At 45.3% G+C, this 23,718-nt stretch overlaps 1 protein-coding gene across 2 annotated transcripts in view; it reads right to left on the bottom strand.

Annotated features, from left to right (window-relative positions):
- The window catches only part of LOC129855562 (mitogen-activated protein kinase 1-like), a 59,164-nt gene that overhangs the window by 11,566 nt on the left and 23,880 nt on the right, over positions 1 to 23,718 (bottom strand). For both annotated transcript variants that reach the window (XM_055923358.1, XM_055923357.1), the window contains exons 3-6: positions 20,743 to 20,932; positions 17,173 to 17,289; positions 14,629 to 14,743; positions 2,719 to 2,960 (exon numbers count right to left, since the gene is read on the bottom strand). In XM_055923358.1, coding sequence (XP_055779333.1) covers positions 2,719 to 2,960; positions 14,629 to 14,743; positions 17,173 to 17,289; positions 20,743 to 20,932 — 664 coding nt within the window. The remainder of the gene's footprint in view (positions 1 to 2,718; positions 2,961 to 14,628; positions 14,744 to 17,172; positions 17,290 to 20,742; positions 20,933 to 23,718) is intronic.

Raw genomic sequence — 23,718 nt, 5'->3', positions numbered from 1 at the left:
TAGAGAGAGAGACAGGAGGTTAGAGAGAGATACAGGAGGTTAGAGAGAGAGAGACAGGAGGTTAGAGAGAGAGACAGGGGGGTTAGAGAGAGAGACAGGAGATTAGAGAGAGAGACAGGAGGTTAGAGAGAGAGACAGTAGGTCAGAGAGAGACAGGAGGTTAGAGAGAGAGACAGGAGGTTAGAGAGAGAGACAGGAGGTTAGAGAGAGAGACAGGAGGTTAGAGAGAGAGACAGGGGGTTAGAGAGAGAGACAGGAGGTTAGAGAGAGAGACAGGGGGTTAGAGAGAGAGACAGGAGGTTAGAGAGAGAGACAGGATGTTAGAGAGAGAGACAGGTTAGAGAGAGAGACAGGAGGTTAGAGAGAGAGACAGGAGGTTAGAGAGAGAGACAGGGGGTTAGAGAGAGAGACAGGAGGTCAGAGAGAGAGACAGGATGTTAGAGGGAGAGACAGGAGGTTAGAGAGAGAGACAGGAGGTTAGAGAGAGAGACAGGAGGTTAGAGAGAGAGACAGGGGGTTAGAGAGAGAGACAGGAGGTTAGAGAGAGACAGGAGGTTAGAGAGAGAGACAGGAGGTTAGAGAGAGAGACAGGAGGTTAGAGAGAGACAGGAGGTTAGAGAGAGAGACAGGAGGTTAGAGAGAGAGACAGGAGGTTAGAGAGAGAGACAGGAGGTTAGAGAGAGAGACAGGAGGTTAGAGAGAGACAGGAGGTTAGAGAGAGAGACAGGAGGTTAGAGAGAGAGACAGGAGGTTAGAGAGAGAGACAGGAGGTTAGAGAGAGACAGGAGGTTAGAGAGAGAGACAGGGGGTTAGAGAGAGAGACAGGAGGTTAGAGAGAGAGACAGGAGGTTAGAGAGAGAGACAGGAGGTTAGAGAGAGAGAGAGGAGGTTAGAGAGAGAGACAGGAGGTTAGAGAGAGAGACAGGAGGTTAGAGAGAGAGACAGGGGGTTAGAGAGAGAGAGACAGGAGGTTAGAGAGAGAGACAGGGGGTTAGAGAGAGAGACAGGAGGTTAGAGAGAGAGAGACAGGAGGTTAGAGAGAGAGACAGGAGGTTAGAGAGAGAGACAGGAGGTTAGAGAGAGAGACAGGAGGTTAGAGAGAGAGACAGGGGGTTAGAGAGAGAGACAGGGGGTTAGAGAGAGAGAGACAGGAGGTTAGAGAGAGAGACAGGGGGTTAGAGAGAGAGACAGGAGGTTAGAGAGAGAGACAGGAGGTTAGAGAGAGATACAGGAGGTTAGAGAGAGAGACAGGAGGTTAGAGAGAGAGACAGGAGGTTAGAGAGAGAGACAGGGGGTTAGAGAGAGAGACAGGGGGTTAGAGAGAGACAGGAGGTCAGAGAGAGAGACAGGAGGTTAGAGAGAGAGAGAGACAGGAGGTTAGAGAGAGAGAGAGACAGGAGGTTAGAGAGAGAGAGAGACAGGAGGTTAGAGAGAGAGACAGGGGGTTAGAGAGAGAGACAGGGGGTTAGAGAGAGAGACAGGAGGTTAGAGAGAGAGACAGGAGGTTAGAGAGAGAGACAGGAGGTTAGAGAGAGAGACAGGGGGTTAGAGAGAGAGACAGGAGGTTAGAGAGAGAGACAGGAGGTCAGAGAGAGAGACAGGAGGTTAGAGAGAGAGACAGGAGGTTAGAGAGAGAGACAGGAGGCTAGAGAGAGACAGGAGGTTAGAGAGAGAGACAGGAGGTTAGAGAGTGAGACAGGAGGTTAGAGAAAGAGACAGGAGGTTAGAGAGAGAGACAGGAGGTTAGAGAGAGAGACAGGAGGTCAGAGAGAGAGACAGGAGGTTAGAGAGAGAGACAGGAGGTCAGAGAGAGAGACAGGAGGTTAGAGAGAGAGACAGGAGGTTAGAGAGAGAGACAGGAGGTTAGAGAGAGAGACAGGAGGTTAGAGAGAGAGACAGGAGGTCAGAGAGAGAGACAGGAGGTCAGAGAGAGAGACAGGAGGTTAGAGAGAGAGACAGGAGGTTAGAGAGAGAGACAGGGGGTTAGAGAGAGAGACAGGAGGTTAGAGAGAGACAGGAGGTTAGAGAGAGAGACAGGAGGTTAGAGAGAGAGACAGGAGGTTAGAGAGAGAGACAGGAGGTTAGAGAGAGAGACAGGAGGTTAGAGAGAGAGACAGGAGGTTAGAGAGAGAGACAGGAGGTTAGAGAGAGAGACAGGGGGTTAGAGAGAGAGACAGGAGGTTAGAAAGAGAGACGGGGGGTTAGAGGTTAGAGTCCCTGTTACAGGTTAGAGCCTCTGGTACAGGTTAGAGTCTCTGGTACAGGTTAGAGCCTCTGGTACAGGTTAGAGCCTCTGGTACAGGAGGTTAGAGCCTCTGGTACAGGAGGTTAGAGCCTCTGGTACAGGAGGTTAGAGCCTCTGGTACAGGAGGTTAGAGCCTCTGGTACAGGAGGTTAGAGCCTCTAGTACAGGAGGTTAAAGCCTGTGGTACAGGAGGTTAGAGCCTCTGGTACAGGTTAGAGCCTCTGGTACAGGTTAGAGTCCCTGTTACAGGTTAGAGTCTCTGTTACAGGTTAGAGCAGGATATAGAGATGACTGAATTAATACAACAGAAGAGACTAGTTAGTTCCATATCCTCATTGGTCAGGGACATTTAGGACATACCTGAAATCTAATCCACTAACATTTTTCAGCGACTACTGATTTCTGACAAATACCCCACCTGTAAGGTCGTAGACTGCTCCAGGTAAGGTCGAGTCAGGGTCAGGGGTCATTACCTCATCAGTAGGGTCGTAGTACTGCTCCAGGTAAGGGTGAGCCAGAGCCGCCTCCACCTCGATCCTCTTGTGGGGGTTAAAGGTCAACATCTTATCCAGCAGGTCCAGAGCTTTGGAGTCGGCTTTGGGGAAGAGGCTGTTCCAGGGGACCTTGCAGCGCAGCGGGAGAGACAGCAGGTAGTTCCTGGCCTTGATGTTGATGATGCAGTTCAGATCCTCCTGGGAAGGAGACCCGAGGACACCTGGAGGGGAGGGAGACAGAAACATGAAGCGTTGTGATAACCAACCATCTAATCGCCATAACAGAGGGGAGAGATGGGGAGAGATGTGGGGACATCAGGTGGAGAGAGAAGGGAGAGATGTGGGGACGTAAGGTGGAGAGAGATGGGGAGAGATGTGGAGACATAAGGTGGAGAGAGAAGGGAGAGATGTGGAGACATAAGGTGGAGAGAGATGGGGAGAGATGTGGGGACATAAGGGGGAGAGAGATGGGGAGAGATGTGGGGACATAAGGGGGAGAGAGATGGGGAGAGATGTGGGGACATAAGGTGGAGAGAGATGGGGAGAGATGTGGGGACATAAGGGGGAGAGAGATGGGGAGAGATGTGGGGACATAAGGGGGAGAGAGATGGGGAGAGATGTGGGGACATAAGGTGGAGAAAGATGGGGAGAGATGTGGGGACATAAGGGGGAGAGAGATGGGGAGAGATGTGGGGACATAAGGTGGAGAGAGATGTGGGGACATAAGATGGGGACATAAGATGGAGAGAGAAGGGAGAGATGTGGGGACATAAGATGGGGACATAAGGTGGAGAGAGAAGGGAGAGATGTGGGGACATAAGATGGGGACATAAGGTGGAGAGAGAAGGGAGAGATGTGGGGACATAAGGTGGAGAGAAAAGGGAGAGATGTGGGGACATAAGATGGAGAGAGATGGGGAGAGATGTGGGGACATAAGGTGGAGAGAGATGGGGAGAGATGTGGGGACATAAGGGGGAGAGAGATGGGGAGAGATGTGGGGACATAAGGTGGAGAGAGATGGGGAGAGATGTGGGGACATAAGGGGGAGAGAGATGGGGAGAGATGTGGGGACATAAGGTGGAGAGAGATGTGGGGACATAAGATGGGGACATAAGATGGAGAGAGAAGGGAGAGATGTGGGGACATAAGATGGGGACATAAGGTGGAGAGAGAAGGGAGAGATGTGGGGACATAAGATGGGGACATAAGGTGGAGAGAGAAGGGGGAGATGTGGGGACATAAGGTGGAGAGAGAAGGGAGAGATGTGGGGACATAAGATGGAGAGAGATGGGGAGAGATGTGGGGACATAAGGTGGAGAGAGATGGGAGAGATGTGGGGACATAAGATGGGGACATAAGGTGGAGAGAGAAGGGAGAGATGTGGGGACATAAGGTGGAGAGAGATGGGGAGAGATGTGGGGACATAAGGTGGAGAGAGATGGGAGAGATGTGGGGACATAAGATGGGGACATAAGGTGGAGAGAGAAGGGAGAGATGTGGGGACATAAGGTGGAGAGAGAAGGGAGAGATGTGGGGACATAAGATGGAGAGAGATGGGGAGAGATGTGGGGACATAAGGTGGAGAGAGATGGGAGAGATGTTGGGACATAAGGTGGAGAGAGAAGGGAGAGATGTGGGAGAGATGTGGGGACATAAGGTGGAGAGAGATGGGGAGAGATGTGGGGACATAAGATGGGGACATAAGGTGGAGAGAGATGGGGAGAGATGTGGGGACATAAGATGGGGACATAAGGTGGAGAGAGAAGGGAGAGATGTGGGGACACAAGGTGGAGAGAGAAGGGAGAGATGTGGGGACATAAGGTGGAGAGAGATGGGGAGAGATGTGGGGACACAAGGTGGAGAGAGAAGGGAGAGATGTGGGGACATAAGGTGGAGAGAGATGGGGGGAGATGTGGGGACATAAGGTGGAGAGAGATGGGAGAGATGTGGGGACATAAGGTGGAGAGAGATGGGGGGACACAAGAGGAAAATGAGAGAGAGGAGAAGTTTAAATTGTAGTCAATCTTATCCAGTGTGACTAACAGAAGCAATTATGGTTAAGTGCCTTGCTCAATGGCACGTCGACAGATTTTCAACTAGTCCGCGCAGGGATTCAAACCAGCGACCTTTCGGTTACTGGCCCAACGCTCTTAACCACTAGGCTAACTGCCACCCTGAGGGGAGAGATGGGGGAGAGATGAGAGAGAAATGAGAGATGGGGGAGAAATGAGGGAGAGATCAGATATGTGGGAGAGAGATCAGATATGTGGGAGAGATGAGAGATGGGGGAGAGATGAGAGATGGGGGGGGGGAGGCCTAAACGTTTAGGCCCAACTACCTGGGCCTAAACGTCAGTGCCAACTACCTGGGCCTAAACCTCAGCGCCAACTACCTGGGCCTAAACCTCAGCGCCAACTACCTGGGCCTAAACCTCAGCGCCAACTACCTGGGCCTAAACCTCAGCGCCACCTACCTGGGCCTAAACCTCAGCGCCAACTACCTGGGCCTAAACCTCAGCGCCAACTACCTGGGCCTAAACGTCAGTGCCAACTACCTGGGCCTAAACCTCAGTGCCAACTACCTGGGCCTAAACCTCAGCGCCAACTACCTGGGCCTAAACCTCAGCGCCAACTACCTGGGCCTAAACCTCAGCGCCAACTACCTGGGCCTAAACCTCAGCGCCAACTACCTGGGCCTAAACCTCAGCGCCAACTACCTGGGCCTAAACCTCAGCGCCAACTACCTGGGCCTAAACCTCGGCGCCAACTACCTGGGCCTAAAAAAAAAAAGACAAAAAGACATGGCTACCCAAAGAGGAGCATCTATGTGATCACTGCACGACAGTGGAGGTAGAGACAGAGATGCACTTTTTCCTCTACTGTTGAGAAATACTCAGAAATAAGAGAATATTTTTCAATCAATTCCCAGCTTCTGTCAATTTACTAATGACATAAAGCTGGGAATTATTCTGGGTGAGGGAGAAACCACTAATATTACTGAATTATCCTGGGTGAGGGAGAAACCACTAATAATACTGAATTATTCTGGGTGAGGGAGAAACCACTAATATTACTGAATTATCCTGGGTGAGGGAGAAACCACTAATATTACTGAATTATTCTGGGTGAGGGAGAAACCACTAATATTACTGAATTATTCTGGGTGAGGGAGAAACCACTAATATTACTGAATTATCCTGGGTGAGGGAGAAACCACTAACAATACTGAATTATTCTGGGTGAGGGAGAAACCACTAACAATACTGAATTATTCTGGGTGAGGGAGAAACGGACAGATAAGTCCTGATTGGCTTGAAGAACATCCCATGATCATTAACTCCATGAAGTATTTAAATAGTAATAATAGTAAATAGTAATAATAGTAATAGTGTGACCATCATCCACGTAGATTGTTAATAAGCCATTTATTTTTCTAATCTTATTTAATTAAATGCCCTGCACAATACAAAAACACACAAACAGACACATAAACAAATACATTAAAACACAAAACAGTCAATTCAAACATTCATTTTTACGACAATAAAGCCAAAAGACATGAATAATAATATTCAATCCCCTCTGCTCATACTGAGATATAGACAGACTTAACCTTAAGACATACACTACGTGGCCAAAAGGTATGTGGACACCTGCTCGTCGAAGACCTCATTCTAAAATCATGGCCATTAATATGGAGTTGTTCCCCCCTTTGCTGCTAAATCAGCCCCCACTCTTCTGGGAAGGCTTTCCACTAGATGTTGGAACATTGCTGCTATAACAGCCCCCACTCTTCTGGGAAGGCTTTCCACTAGATGTTGGAACATTGCTGCTATAACAGCCCCCACTCTTCTGGGAAGGCTTTCCACTAGATGTTGGAACATTGCTGCTATAACAGCCTCCACTCTTCTGGGAAGGCTTTCCACTAGATGTTGGAACATTGCTGCTATAACAGCCTCCACTCTTCTGGGAAGGCTTTCCACTAGATGTTGGAACATTGCTGCTATAACAGCCTCCACTCTTCTGGGAAGGCTTTCCACTAGATGTTGGAACATTGCTGCTATAACAGCCTCCACTCTTCTGGGAAGGCTTTCCACTAGATGTTGGAACATTGCTGCGGGGACTTGCTTCCATTCAGCCACAAGAGCATTAGTGAGGTCAGGCACTGATATTGGGCGATTAGGTTGGCGGTCCAATTCATCCGAAAGGTGTTCAATGGGGTTGAGGTCAGGGCTCTGTGCAGGCCAGTCAAGTTCTTCCACACTGATCGACAAACCAATTCTGTATGGACCTCGCTTTGTGCACGGGGCATTGTCATGCAGACTGTAGCCAAAACCCAGAGAAACAGCCCCAGACCATTATTCCTCCTCCACCAAACTTTACAGTTCAAACTGTGCATTAGGGCAAGTAGCAGTCATGCGTCAAAACTAGATACGTCCATCGGACTGCCAGATCTTAAAGCGTGATTCATCGTTCCAGAGAACTCGTTTCCACTGCTCCAGAGTCCAATGGCGGCGAGCTTTACACCACTCCAGCCGACGCTTGGCATTGCGCATTGGTGACTCTGTCAATCACCGCATTCTTATCGGCAGACTCAACAGCCTTGGTTTCTCAAATGACTGCTTCGCCTGGTTCACCAACTACTTCTCAGACAGAGTTCAGTGTGTCAAATCCGGACAACAGGCCCCTTCCATGCTGCAGAAATGTTTTGGTTCCCTTCCCCAGATCTGTGCCTCGACACAATCCTCTCGGAGCTCTACGGACAATTCCTTTGACCCCGTGGCTTGGTTTTTGTTCTGAAATGCACTGTCAACTGTGGGATCTTATATAGACAGGTGTGTGCCTTTCCAAATCATGTCCAATCAATTGAATTTACCACAGGTGGACTCCAATCAAGTTGTAGAAACATCTCAAGGATGATCAACGGAAACAGGATGCAACTGAGCTCAATTTCGAGTCTCATAGCAAAGGGTCTGAATACTTATGTAAATAAAGTATAGTTTTCATTTTTAATACATTTGCAAACATTTCTAAAAACATGTTTTCGCTTTGTCATTATGGGGTAGTGTGTGTAGATTGATGAGGGAAAAAACATATTTTACCCATTTTAAAAAGGCTGTAAGGTAACAAAATGTGGAAAATGTCAAGGGGTCTGAATACTTTCCAAATGCGCTGTATGCTGACATGTATTCATGTGTTGAACAGTAACATGTTAATGACAGTACCTAGATACAGTAAATTAACATGTGAAGGTACTTACTGCCAGTAGGAAGATACAAAGATGATCTTTAGATGACCAGCCATCCTGTCTGGGTCCTGGCTGGAGGTATAGCTATCAGTCAGCCATCCTGTCTGGGTCCTGGCTGGAGGTATAGCTATCAGTCAGCCATCCTGTCTGGGTCCTGGCTGGAGGTATAGCTATCAGTCAGCCATCCTGTCTGGGTCCTGGCTGGAGGTATATCAATCAGTCAGCCATCCTGTCTGGGTCCTGGCTGGAGGTATAGCTATCAGTCAGCCATCCTGTCTGGGTCCTGGCTGGAGGTATAGCTATCAGTCAGCCATCCTGTCTGGGTCCTGGCTGGAGGTATAGCTATCAGTCAGCCATCCTGTCTGGTGTATTTGTTTGTTTTATGGATCCCCATTAGTTCCTGCCAAGGCAGCAGCTACTCTTCCTGGGGTTTATTATGGATCCCCATTAGTTCCTGCCAAGGCAGCAGCTACTCTTCCTGGGGTTTATTATGGATCCCCATTACTTCCTGCCAAGGCAGCAGCTACTCTTCCTGGGGTTTATTATGGATCCCCATTAGTTCCTGCCAAGGCAGCAGCTACTCTTCCTGGGGTTTATTATGGATCCCCATTAGTTCCTGCCAAGGCAGCAGCTACTCTTCCTGGGGACCTCTTGTGGCATGTCTAGTGAGGTATGCATGGGTGTCCGAGCTGTGTGCCAGTAGTTCAAACAGACAGCTCTGTAAAATACCTCTCACAAATACAAGTAGCAATGAAGTCAATCTCTCCTCCACTTTGAGCCAGGAGAGATTGACATGCATATTTAGCTCTCTGTGTACATTTAAGGGCAGCTATGATCAGTGTACTATATTACGTATTAGATCACTAAAAAAATACTACTTTTACATTACCGTGTAGTTTACCAATAAAATGGTCTGATGATGATGTGGATATACATATCCCGAAAGAAAAAAAGAAATTCTCGCTCCAATACATTTTAATAGAAAGTTAGCAAAAATAGATAAGATCTTGCTACCTGTCTGTTTGCAGGAAAATCACCCTGATTAACTCTTTAGTCATATCCCAGTTAACCCTGATTAACTCTTTAGTCATATCCCAGTTTTACCTGATTAACTCTTTAGTCATATCCCAGTTTACCCTGATTAACTCTTTAGTCATATCCCAGTTTACCCTGATTAACTCTTTAGTCATATCCCAGTTTACCCTGATTAACTCTCTAGTCATATCCCAGTTTAACTCTTTAGTCATATCCCAGTTTACCCTGATTAACTCTTTAGTCATATCCCACTATATCCTGATTAACTCTTTAGTCATATCCCAGTTTACCCTGATAAGCTCTTTAGTCATATCCCAGTTTACCCTGATTAACTCTTTAGTCATATCCCAGTTTACCCTGATGAACTCTTTAGTCATATCCCAGTTTACCCTGACTAACTCTTTAGTCATATCCCAGTTTACCCTGATGAACTCTTTAGTCATATCCCAGTTTACCCTGATGAACTCTTTAGTCATATCCCAGTATACCCTGATTAACTCTTTAGTCATATCCCAGTTTACCCTGATGAACTCTTTAGTCATATCCCAGTTTACCCTGATTAACTCTTTAGTCATATCCCAGTATACCCTGATTAACTCTTTAGTCATATCCCAGTTTACCCTGATGAACTCTTTAGTCATATCCCAGTTTACCCTGATTAACTCTTTAGTCATATCCCAGTATACCCTGATTAACTCTTTAGTCATATCCCAGTTTACCCTGATTAACTCTTTAGTCATATCCCAGTATACCCTGATTAACTCTTTAGTCATATCCCAGTTTACCCTGATTAACTCTTTAGTCATATCCCAGTATACCCTGATTAACTCTTTAGTCATATCCCAGTATACCCTGATTAACTCTTTAGTCATATCCCAGTTTACCCTGATTAACTCTTTAGTCATATCCCAGTTTACCCTGATTAACTCTTTAGTCATATCCCAGTTTACCCTGATTAACTCTTTAGTCATATCCCAGTTTACCCTGATTAATTCTTTAGTCATATCCCAGTTTACACTGATTAACTCTTCAGTCCCAGTTTACCCTGATTAACTCTTTAGTCATATCCCAGTTTACCCTGATTAACTCTTTAGTCATATCCCAGTTTACCCTGATTAACTCTTTAGTCATATCCCAGTTTACCCTGATTAACTCTTACAACCTCTCCCTTTATTCAGATTTCAACCTTTCCCTTTACTCAGATTACAACCTCTCCCTTTACTCAGATTACAACCTCTCCCTTTATTCAGATTACAACCTCTCCCTTTATTCAGATTACAACCTCTCCCTTTATTCAGATTACAACCTCTCCCTTTATTCAGATTACAACCTCTCCCTTTATTCAGATTACAACCTCTCCCTTTATTCAGACCACAACCTCTCCCTTTATTCAGATTACAACCTCTCCCTTTATTCAGATTACAACCTCTCCCTTTATTCAGATTACAACCTCTCCCTTGATTCAGATTACAACCTCTCCCTTTATTCAGATTACAACCTCTCCCTTTATTCAGATTACAACCTCTCCCTTTATTCAGATTACAACCTCTCCCTTTATTCAGATTACAACCTCTCCCTTTATTCAGATTACAACCTCTCCCTTTATTCAGATTACAACCTCTCCCTTTATTCAGATCACAAACTCTCCCTTTATTCAGACCACAACCTCTCCCTTTATTCAGACCACAACCTCTCCCTTTCAGTTATTTGAAAAGGAAATTATCTCCCAAATATAGCTATTTTTAAAACAGAAAGTTGGTTGCAATTTCAATGTAATCCACCAGAAAAGAGAATTCAACAAAGTGGTTCAACTCAAATATACTAATTGATAATTGATTGATAAATTGATAAAGGATGGTTGACTAATTGATTAAAAAATAATAATAATATTCTTCATAAATATCATAAATAGGACTGGTGGAGTTGTCACACATGCAGCTAACAAAGACATATGGACATTTCTGCTCTACACAAAATTACAACCAACTCATTTCAGCATTACCACAAACGGAAGAGGAAAGTGGGGGGGGGAAGAAAGAAACTTGTCTGTTGGCATGAAAAGACCATAAATGGTTAAAGATATTGTGATAAATAAAAAAAAGTATACCAGTTTCATTTAAGGACCAAAAAAAATTCACAGACGTACCAAATAGATTGTTAGAAAATAGTTGTAAAGATTTGACGTACCGATTCCATTGGCACATGGTTTATGAATTGACACGCAAAACGAAGCCGGATTCAAAAGTTAAAATTGTTCTATTGAAATTATTATACAAAATTCTTGCAACCAATAGAATTGTTATTTATACGGGGGATACAACCTTTCTAGCTCTGCAGATTTCGCTGCGAAGAAACAGAATCAGTAGATAAGTTGTTATGGTACTGTCCGTATGTAGCATGTTTTTGTAGCAGGTCCAGGAATGGATGAATAATTGTAATATTTTCCTGGAACTAACCCTGCAGATAGTACTACTGGGTGATCTGAAAAGTCATAGTCAAATTGATCAATAATACTTTTAGAAAAATGTTTTATTTGACAATCTGAAGAAACAATGAGAATAGAAAGGTTCCGAACTTTTGTGAAACAGCACAGTTAAATATATGGCAAATAGAAATCCAATACGGATGGTGTTAAGAGATAGATGTGAGGGGTTGAATGGAGCTTAAGGTTGGGACTAATAACATCAAGATAACCAATGTAAAACATACCGTCTCCGTAAAACGTATTAAGGGTTAAGAACTTTTGTGAAAGAGAACAGTTTGAAAGATACGGGAAAAAGAAAGAGATGGACAGCAGACTGAAGGAAAAGGAGCCAACAAGTGCTCAGCATATGTGGGAACTCCTTCAAGACTGTTGGAAAAGCATTCCAGGTGAAGCTGGTTGAGAAAATGCCAAGAGTACGCAAAGCTGTCATCAAGGCAAAGGGTGGCTACTTAGAAGATTCTCAAATATAAAATATATTTGTTTAACACTTTTTTGGTTACTACATGATTCCATGTGTTATTTCATAGTTTTGATGGCTTCACTATTATTCTACAATGTAGAAAATAGTAAAAATAAAGAAAAACCCTTGAATGAGGAAGTAGTGGTCTATATAATACACTGCTCAAAAAAATAAAGGGAACACTAAAATAACACATCCTAGATCTGAATGAATGAACTATTCTTATTAAATACTTTCTTCTTTATATAGTTGAATGTGCTGACAACAAAATCACACAAGAATTATCAATGGAAATCAAATTTATCAACCCATGGAGGTCTGGATTTGGAGTCACACTCAAAATTAAAGTGGAAAACCTTAAAACAAGTCAAAATGAGGCTCAGTAGTGTGTGTGGCCTCCACGTGCCTGTATGACCTCCCTACAACGCCTGGGCATGCTCCTGATGAGGTGGCGGATGGTCTCCTGAGGGATCTCCTTCCAGACCTGGACTAAAGCATCTGCCAACTCCTGGACAGTCTGTGGTGCAACGTGGCGTTGGTGGATGGAGCGAGACATGATGTCCCAGATGTGCTCAATTGGATTCAGGTCTGGGGAACGGGCGGGCCAGTCCATAGCATCAATGCCTTCCTCTTGCAGGAACTGCTGACACACTCCAGCCACATGAGGTCTAGCATTGTCTTGCATTAGGAGGAACCCAGGGCCAACCGCACCAGCATATGGTGTCACAAGGAGTCTGAGGATCTCATCTCGGTACCTAATGGCAGTCAGGCTACCTCTGGCGAGCACATGGAGGGCTGTGCGCCCCCCCCAAAGAAATGCCACCCCACACCATGACTGACCCACCGCCAAACCGGTCATGCTGGAGGATGTTGCAGGCAGCAGAACGTTCTCCACGGCGTCTCCAGACTGTCACGTCTGTCACATGTGCTCAGTGTGAACCTGCTTTCATCTGTGAAGAGCACAGGGCGCCAGTGGCAAATTTGCCAATCTTGGTGTTCTCTGGCAAATGCCAAACGTCCTGCACGGTGTTGGGCTGTAAGCACAACCCCCACCTGTGGACGTCGGGCCCTCATACCACCCTCATGGAGTCTGTTTCTGACCGTTTGAGCAGACACATGCACATTTGTGGCCTGCTGGAGGTCATTTTGCAGGGCTCTGGCTGTGCTCCTCCTGCTCCTTCTTGCACAAAGGCGGAGGTAGCGGTCCTGCTGCTGGGTTGTTGCCCTCCTACGGCCTCCTCCACGTCTCCTGATGTACTGGCCTGTCTCCTGGTAGCGCCTCCATGCTCTGGACACTACGCTGACAGACACAGCAAACCTTCTTGCCACAGCTCGCATTGATGTGCCATCCTGGATGAGCTGCACTACCTGAGCCACTTGTGTGGGTTGTAGACTCCGTCTCATGCTACCACTAGAGTGAAAGCACCGCCAGCATTCAAAAGTGACCAAAACATCAGCCAGGAAGCATAGGAACTGAGAAGTGGTCTGTGGTCACCACCTGCAGAACCACTCCTTTATTGGGGGTGTCTTGCTAATTGCCTATAATTTCCACCTGTTGTCTATTCCATTTGCACAACAGCATGTGAAATGTATTGTCAATCAGTGTTGCTTCCTAAGTGGACAGTTTGATTTCACAGAAGTGTGATTGACTTGGAGTTACATTGTGTTGTTTAAGTGTTCCCTTTATTTTTTTGAGCAGTGTATATATATTAGGGGTTACTTAGAAATGTCCTTGTTTTTGAAAGAAAAGCAAATTTTTTGTTAATTAAAATAATATCAAATTGATCAGAAATACAGTGTAGACATTGTTAATGTTGTAAATGACTATTGTAGCTGGAAACGGCTGATTTTTTATGGAATATCTACATAGGTGTACAGAGGCCCATTATCAGCAACCATCACTCCTATGTTCCAATGGCACGTTTTGTTAGATACTCCAAGTTTATCATTTTAAAAGGCTAATTGATCATTAGAAAACCCTTTTGCAATTATATTAGCACAGCTGAAAACTGTTGTTCTGATTAAAGAAGCAATAAAACTGTCCTTCTTTAGACTAGTTGAGTATCTGGAGCATCAGCATTTGTGGGTTTGATAACAGGCTCAAAATGGCAAGAAACAAAGAACTTTCTTCTGAAACTCATCAGTCTATTCTTGTTCTGAGAAATTAAAGCTATTTCAAGCGAGAAATTGCCAAGAAACTAAAGATCTTATATAGCGCTTCACAGAACCGCGCAAACTGGCTCTAACCAGAATAGAAAGAGTGGGAGGCCCCGGTGCACAACTGAGCAAGAGGACAAGTACATTAGAGTGTCTAGTTTGAGAAATAGACACCTCACAAGTCCTCAACTGGCAGCTTCATTAAATAGTACACGCAAAACACCAGTCTCAACGTCAACAGTGACGAGGCGACTCCGGGATGCTGACCTTCTAGGCAGAGTTGCAAAGAAAAAGCCATATCTCAGACTGGCCAATAAAAAGAAAAGATTAAGACGGGCAACAGAACACAGACACTGGACAGAGATACAGATAATCATGTCATGAATAGAGAGTAACAATGTGTCTTCCTGAACGTGAGTGAGTGAGTGAGTGAGTGAGTGAGTGAGTGAGTGAGTGAGTGAGTGAGTGAGTGAGTGAGTGAGTGAGTGAGTGAGTGAGTGAGTACCCAGTATGTGGTTGAGCTGGTCCAGGTAGTGCTTCCCAGGGAAGATGGGTCTATTGGAGAGCATTTCAGCCAGGATGCAGCCCACAGACCAGATATCAATAGACTTGGTGTAACCCTGAGAGAGGAGGGGTAAGCATTAATACAGCAGATACATGTAGTAACCTCTAGTATTAATACAGCAGATACATGTAGTAACCTCTAGTATTAATACAGCAGATACATGTAGTAACCTCTAGTATTAATACAGCAGATACATGTAGTAACCTCTAGTATTAACACAGCAGATACATGTAGTAACCTCTAGTATTAATACAGCAGATACATGTAGTAACCTCTAGTATTAATACAGCAGATACATGTAGTAACCTCTAGTATTAATACAGCAGATACATGTAGTAACCTCTAGTATTAATACAGCAGATACATGTAGTAACCTCTAGTATTAATACAGCAGATACATGTAGTAACCTCTAGTATTAATACAGCAGATACATGTAGTAACCTCTAGTATTAATACAGCAGATACATGTAGTAACCTCTAGTATTAATACAGCAGATACATGTAGTAACCTCTAGTATTAATACAGCAGATACATGTAGTAACCTCTAGTATTAATACAGCAGATACATGTAGTAACCTCTAGTATTAATACAGCAGATACATGTAGTAACCTCTAGTATTAATACAGCAGATACATGTAGTAACCTCTAGTATTAATACAGCAGATACATGTAGTAACCTCTAGTATTAATACAGCAGATACATGTAGTAACCTCTAGTATTAATACAGCAGATACATGTAGGAACCTCTATTGTAGACTAATACAGGGGGGGGGGGGGGGACCTGACCCCAAGGTGTGGACAGGGACCAGGTACTCCCTCTAACCTGACCCCAAGGTGTGGACAGGGCCCATGTACTCCCTCTAACCTGACCCCAAGGTGTGGACAGGGCCCATGTACTGCCCCTAACCTGACCCCAAGGTGTGGACAGGGCCCATGTACTCCCTCTAACCTGACCCCAAGGTGTGGACAGGGCCCATGTACTCCCCCTAACCTGACCCCAAGGTGTGGACAGGGCCCAGGTACTCCCCCTAACCTGACCCCAAGGTGTGGACAGGGCCCATGTACTCCCTCTAACCTGACCCCAAGGTGTGGACAGGGCCCATGTACTCCTTCTAACCTGACCCCAAGGTGTGGACAGGGACCAGGTACTCCCCCTAACCTGACCCCAAGGTGTGGACAGGGCCCATGTACTCCCTCTAACCTGACCCCAAGGTGTGGACAGGGCCCATGTACTCCCCCTAACCTGACCCCAAGGTGTGGACAGGGCCCATGTACTCCCCCTAACCTGACCCCAAGGTGTGGATACGGACCAGGTACTCCCCCTAACCTGACCCCAAGGTGTGGACAGGGACCATGTGCTCCCCCTAACCTGACCCCAAGGTGTGGACAGGGCCCAGGTACTCCCCCTAACCTGACCCCAAGGTGTGGACAGGGACCATATACTCCCTCTAACCTGACCCCAAGGTGTGGATACGGGCCATGTACTCCCCCTAACCTGACCCCAAGGTGTGGATACGGACCAGGTACTCCCCCTAACCTGACCCCAAGGTGTGGACAGGGCCATGTACTCCCCCTAACCTGACCCCAAGGTGTGGACAGGGCCCATGTACTCCCCCTAACCTGACCCCAAGGTGTGGACAGGGACCAGGTACTCCCCCTAACCTGACCCCAAGGTGTGGATTTACTTGGTCAATTCAGGAAGCTGAATGAGGACCTTATTACTGATGAATGTGATGTTCTGGTGTCTCTGGGTCAATTCAGGAAGCTGAATGAGGACCTTATTAGTGATGAATGTGATGTTCTGGTGTCTCTGGGTCCATTCAGGAAGCTGATTGAGGATCTTATTACTGTGTTAATGTGATGTTCTGGTGTCTCTGGGTCAATTCAGGAAGCTGAATGATTGTGTGTGATTATGACTTTTTCTTTCTTGCATTTCGTATTTATATTGATGTGCGTTTTTCTTTCTGCTTGCATTTTGATGTGTGTAATTTCTGTAATTCGGACTCCCTGATAAAATAAAGGTTAAATAAATAAAAAGTCTCCGTCCAGTATGAAAGAAGTTTGCGTTGGGTCATGGAAACCACCTAACTAGCATTAGCGCAATGACTGGAAGTCTACAGGAACGGTTAGCATGCACGCTTTAAAAACAGCAACATTTTATCCACGCCACCAAGATAATCTATTAGCTAGAAAAGGTATGTTAAGAGTTTACACTTCCTCTTCCAATAAACTGTGGGGAGGTCAACATAATGAAACTGTCCCAACAATTCTATTCATTTTACATGTTGAATAATTCTACTTTCATTAGCGTTCACCTGATAGTAAAAATATATATCACATCTTGTCTTAACATATGATCGCAGTTCCTGGGTCACCGGTTTGCCTGGGCAAGGAAAGGTTGAAAACCCCTGGTCTTGTGTCATGGTGTGTGGTGCATTGAGATTTGGCATTTATCTGTCTGGCCACCAGGTGGCGCTAACCTTGGAGTTGAGCATGATCTCAGGCGCCCGGTACCAGCGAGTAGCTACATACTCCGTCAGGAAGCCTGTGTGGTCGTGGTCTGGGTCAGCCACACGTGCCAGACCGAAGTCGCAAATCTAAGGAGAGGGAAGAGGAGGATGTTAGTGAAGAGAGCAGCGGGGGGGGGGGAGGGGGAGCAGGAGGGGAGAGCAGAATGAAAGGAGATAAAGGAGACATCAGAGGACATTAGTGAGGAGAGGAGGAAAGAGCAGAATGAAAGGAGAGAAAGGGGACATCGGAGGGGACCGCGGAAGACATTAGTGAGGAGAGGAGGGAGGAGAGAGAAAACGAGGATGTTACATTTACATTTTAGTCATTTAGCAGACGCTCTTATCCAGAGCGACTTACAGTAGAGTGCATACATTTTATTACATTTACATACTGAGACAAGGATATCCCTACCGGCCAAACCCTCCCTAACCCGGACGACGCTATGCCAATTGTGCGTCGCCCCACGGACCTCCCGGTTGCGGCCGGCTGCGACAGAGCCTGGGCGTGAACCCAGAGACTCTGGTGGCGCAGCTAGCACTGGGATGCAGTGGTCTACCCGGGATGTTAGTGAGGAAGGGAGAGAAGAGGGTTTAGAGAAAGTCTCAACATGGAAAATGCCAAAGCCCTTAAAGTAGGGGACACGGCAGATGTAACAGCACAGCATTTGAAGCTGACTGCTTGTAGAACCTCGTCCTGGAAGGAGCTGATTTCCCAGACTAAACCTCGTCCTAGAAGGAGCCGATTTCCCAGACTAAAGCTAGTCCTGGAAGGAGCTGATTTCCCAGACTAAACCTAGTCCTGGAATAACCAAACACTTTCAATAAAGATTCTCCATTTAGCAATCGTTTTAGACCCAGACAGTGTCCCGGGAAACAGGTCCAAGGTGTAGTATTATTACTGATTAGGTTAGGGGTCAAGGTTCGTTACCTTGAGGTCGCAGGTGGTATTGAGCAGCAGGTTGGAGGACTTGAGGCCTTGGTGCAGTAGGTTAGAGGTTAGTAGTGTATTTTGTGATCACAGATGGAATTCAGGAGCAGGTTGGAGGGCCTGGGGTCTCAGTGCAGTAGGTTAGGGGTTAGGGAAGCTGTTCCCAAACTTGGGGTCGCGACTCCATGTAGTGAAATTGTATTATACACTAAACGCAACAAGTGTTGGTCCCATGTTTCATGAGCTGAAATAAAATATCCCAGAAATGTTCCATAAACACAAAAAGCTTAATTCTCTCAAATTGTGTACACAAATGTCTTTACACCCCTGTTAGTGAGCATTCCTCCTTTGCCAAAATAATCCATCCACTTGACAGGTGTGGCATATCAAGAAGCTGGGGCGGCAGGGTAGCCTAGTGGTTAGCGCGTTGGACTAGTAACCGAAAGGTTGCAAGTTCAAATCCCTGACAAGGTACAAATCTGTCGTTCTGCCCCTGAACAGGCAGTTAACCCACTGTTCCTAGGCCGTCATTGAAAATAAGAATTTGTTCTTAACTGACTTGCCTAGTTAAATAAAGGTAAAAAAAAAAAAAAAAAAAAAAAGCTGACTAAACAGCATGATCATTACACAGGTGCGCCTTGTGCTGGGGACAATAAAATACCATTAAAATGTGCAGTTTTGCCACAACAACACAATGCCACAAGTCTCAAGTTTTGAGGAATCGTCAAATTGCCATGCTGACAGCATGAACGTCCACCAGAGCTGTTGCCAGATCATTTAATGCGGTTTGCTGTGGTCAACTCCAGCAGGTATATTTCACTGGTCATCCCCAAAGGCAACTCCCCTTTTGGCCGCTTTTCCTTCCAGTTCTCTGCTGCCAATGACTGGAACAAATTGCAAAAATCACTGAAGCTGGAGTCTTTTATATATAGACTCCGTCTCATGCTACCACTAGAGTGAGAGCACCGCCAGCATTCAAAAGTGACCAAAACATCAGCCAGGAAGCATAGGAACTGAGAAGTGGCCTACGGAGCTGTGAGGGGAACGGCACCTCCGTACCTTCAGGCTCTGATCAGGCCCTACACCCAAACAAGGGCACTGCGTTCATCCACCTCTGGCCTGCTCGCCTCCCTACCTCTGAGGAAGTACAGTTCCCGCTCAGCCCAGTCAAAACTGTTCGCTGCTCTGGCACCCCAATGGTGGAACAAACTCCCTCACGACGCCAGGACAGCGGAGTCAATCACCACCTTCCGGAGACACCTGAAACCCCACCTCTTTAAGGAATACCTAGGATAGGATAAAGTAATCCTTCTAACCCCCCCCTTAAAAGATTTAGATGCACTATTGTAAAGTGGTTGTCCCACTGGATTTCATAAGGTGAATGCACCAATTTGTAAGTCGCTCTGGATAAGAGCGTCTGCTAAATGACTTAAATGTAAATGGTCTGTGGTCACCACCTGCAGAACCACTACTTTATTGGGGGTGTCTTGCTAATTGCCTATAATTTCCACCTTCTGTCTATTCCATTTGCACAACAGCATGTGAAATTTATTGTCAATCAGTGTTGCTTCCTAAGTGGACAGTTTGATTTCACAGAAGTGTGATTGACTTGGAGTTACATTGTGTTGTTTAAGTGTTCCCTTTATTTTTTTGAGCAGTGTATATATGAAGGGACAAAGGGACAAAGCCATCGATCACGTGAGCATTAATTCCTATGTTGAAATTCAATAGCGCATTGAAGCCAAATTAAGTTTGTTAAGATGACGCCAAATGGAGACATATCATGCAGCAGTTTGAGCTACTCCAGGAAGTGACGTGCAGGCTTGCTCAGTGCTGCCCCCTCTCCGAGTATCTAGTACAGCTGAAGGCCAACCAAGGTACTGCAGGCTGCCATAAGCAACTCAATTATCCTTTTAACTGGTTCTGTGTGCGATTTTAAAATAATCTGTTCCACGATATACATCTGGTGTATTAAAAGCCATTATTGGTACCACGATTGACTTCTAAATTGTATTTATTTTTTTACCTGAAGACTGCCATTTTCACCATCAACTATAACGTATTCTGCAAACAATGTCTGCAGTACCGTGATTGGCCTTGAAATTCCGCGGCTTCAATTAGAGGGGACAGTCTCTGCGCAGGACGTTAGGGTCAGGGGTCAGGGTTCTGTACCTTTAGGTCACAGGTGGTATTGAGCAGCAGGTTGGAGGGTTTGAGGTCACGGTTCTGGACGTTAAGGTCAGGGGTCAGTACCTTTAGATTACAGGTAGTATTGAGCAGCAGGTTGGAGGGTTTGAGGTCGCGGTGCAGGACGTTAGGGTCAAGGGTCAGGGGTCAGGGTTCTGTACCTTTAGGTCACAGGTGGTATTGAGCAGCAGGTTAGAGGGTTTGAGGTCGCGGTGCAGGATGTTAAGGGTCAGAGGTCAGGGGTCAGTACCTTTAGGTCACAGGTGGTATTGAGCAGCAGGTTAGAGGGTTTGAGGTCGCGGTGAGGACGTTAGGGTCAGGGGTCAGGGGTCAGTACCTTTAGGTCACAGGTGGTATTGAGCAACAGGTTAGAGGGTTTGAGGTCACGGTGCAGAACGTTAAGGTCAGAGGTCAGGGGTCAGTACCTTTAGGTCACAGGTGGTATTGAGCAGCAGGTTGGAGGGTTTGAGGTCGCGGTGCAGGACGTTGGCAGAGTGGATGTACTTCAGGCCTCTCAGGATCTGATACAGGAAGTAACAGATGTGATCGTTGCTCAGGCGCTGGGTCTTCAGGAGCTTGTACAGGTCTGTCTCCATCAGGTCCTGCACGATGTAGCTAGGAGACAAGGGGTTAAGGAATCTGCTAGATAGATACAACAACACAACCCATGTCATTAGATCTGAGGCTCAGCTTGTACAGGTCTGTCTCCATCAGGTCATGAGTAGCTGGGTTACACACGGTTAAAGAACAACAGTGTATCTCAGTTAACTGAGCCCTAAAATCATGCGTAATTTGGTCAGCTGTGTGAATTAAATGTGGATATGTACCTGTTAGAAATTGAGAGTTACACAAGTCTCCACCCTCGCAAAAGAAAACTCTCAGACAAAAAGACTCACAGCTGTACTCGCTGCCAAACGGGATTCTAACATGTATTGACTCAGGGGTATGAATACTTATGTAAATTCAATATTTCAAGTTTAATAAAATTGGTAAAATTTCTAAAAACATGGTTTTAATTTTGTCTTTATGGGGTATTGTCTGTAGATGGGTGAGAAAATACATATTTAATGTAATCTATTTTGAATTCAGGCTGCAACAACGAGAAAGTCACATGGTGACATACTTGTGCAAAAAGTGCAATTCAATCCCAGAACAACAGCAAAGGAACTTGTGAAGATGCTGGAGGAAACAGGTACAGAATTATCTATATCCACAGTAAAACGAGTCCTATATCGACATAACCTGAAAGTCCGCTCAGCAAGGAAGAAGCCACTGCTCCAAAACCACCATAAAAAAGCCAGACTACGGTTTGCAACTGCACATGGGGACAAAGATCGTACTTTTTGGAGAAATGTCCTCTGGTCTGATGAAACAAAAATAGAACCGTTTGGCCATAATGACCATCGTTATGTTTGGAGGAAAAAGTGGGAGGCTTGCAAGCTGAAGAACACCATCCCAACCGTGAAGCACGGGGGAGGTAGCATCATGTTGTGGGGGTACTTTGCTGCAGGAGGGACTGGTGCACTTCACAAAATAGATGAAATCATGAGGAGGAATATTATGTGGAAATATTGAAGCAACATCTCAAGACATCAGTCAGGAAGTTAAAGCTTGGTTGCAAATGGGTCTTCCAAATGGACAATGACCCCAAGCATACTTCCAAAGTTGTGGCAAAATGGCTTAAGGACAACAAAGTCAAGGTATTGGAGTGGCCATCACAAAGCCCTGACCTCAATCATGTAGAAAATTTGTGGGCAGAAGTGAAAAAGCGTGTGCGAGCAAGGAGGCCTACAAACCTGACTCAGTTACACCAGCTCTGTCAGGAGGAATGGGTCAAGGAATGGGCCAAGCTTGTAGAAGGCTACCCCAAACACTTGACACAAGTTAAACAATTTAAAGGCAATGCTACCAAATACTAATTGTGTATATTTACCTCTGACGCACTGGGAATGTGATGAAAGAAATAAAACCTGAAATAAATCATTCTATCTACTATTATTCTGACATTTCACATTCTTAAAATAAAGTGGTGATCCTAACTGACCTAAGACAGGGAATTTTTACTCGGATTAAATGTCAGGAATTGTGAAACTGTATAGATTTATAAAAAATATATATATATATAAAAAATTAAAATTAAAATTTAAACCCTTGAATGAGTTGGTGTTCTTTCTTGTATGATACTATTTTCTACATTGTAGAATAACAGTGAAAACATTACAACTATGAAATAACACATATGGAATCATGTAGTAACCAAAAAAGTGTTAAACAAATCAAAATATATTTTACATTTGAGATTCTTCAAAGTAGCCAGCCTTTGCCTTAATGACAGCTTGGCATTCTCTCAACCAGCTTCATGAGGTTGTCACCTGGAATGCATTTCATTTAACAGGTGTGCTTTCTTAAAAGTTAATTTGTGGAATTTATTTTCTTCTTAATGTGTTTGAGCCAATCAGTTGTGTTGTGACAAGGTGGGGAGATATACAGAAGATAGCCCTATTTGGTAAAAGACCAAGTCCATATTATGGAAAGAACAGCTCAAATAAGCAAAGAGAAACGACAGTCCATCATTACTTTAAGACATGAAGGTCAGTCAATCTGGAAAATGTCAAGAACTTTGAAAGTTTCTTTAAGGTCAGTCACAAAAACTATCAAGCGCTATGATGAAACTGGCTCTCATGAGGACCACCACAGGAAAGGAAGACCCAGAGTTCTCTGCTGCAGAGGATAAGTTAATTAGAGTTACCAGCCTCAGAAATTGCAGCCCAAATAAATGCTTCAGAGTTCAAGTAACAGACATCTCAATATCAACTGTTCAGAGGAGACTGCGTGAATCAGACCTTCATGGTCGAATTGCTGCAAAGAAACCACTACGAAAGGACACCAATAAGAAGAAGAGACTTGTTTGGGCCAAGAAACACGAGCAATGGACATTAGACTGTTGGAAATCTGTCCTTTGGTCTGATGAGGTCAAATTGTAAATTTTTGGTTCCAACCGCAGTGTCTTTGTGAGACGCGGTGTGGGTGAACAGACGATCTACGCATGTGTATTTCCCGCCGTGAAGCATGGAGGAGGAGGTGTGATGGGGCTTTGCTGATGACACTGATATATTTAGAATTCAAGCCATACTTAACCAGCATGGCTACCACAGCATTCTGCAGTGATACGCCATCCCATCTGATTTGGGCTTAGTGGGACTATCATTTGTTTTTCAACAGGACAATGACCCAACACACCTGCAGGCTGTGTAAGGGCTATTTGACCAAGAAGGACAGTGATGGACTGCTGCATCAGATGACCTGGCCTCCACAATCACCCGACCTCAACCCAATTGAGATGGTTTGGGATGAGTTGGATCGCAGCGTGAAGGAAAAGCGAAGGAAAAGCAGCCAACAAG

The sequence above is a fragment of the Salvelinus fontinalis genome, chromosome 5, assembly GCF_029448725.1.
Source record: "Salvelinus fontinalis isolate EN_2023a chromosome 5, ASM2944872v1, whole genome shotgun sequence".
Lineage (NCBI taxonomy): Eukaryota > Metazoa > Chordata > Actinopteri > Salmoniformes > Salmonidae > Salvelinus > Salvelinus fontinalis.
Note: the sequence above shows the minus strand (reverse complement) of the source record. Positions and strands in the feature narration are given on the sequence as shown.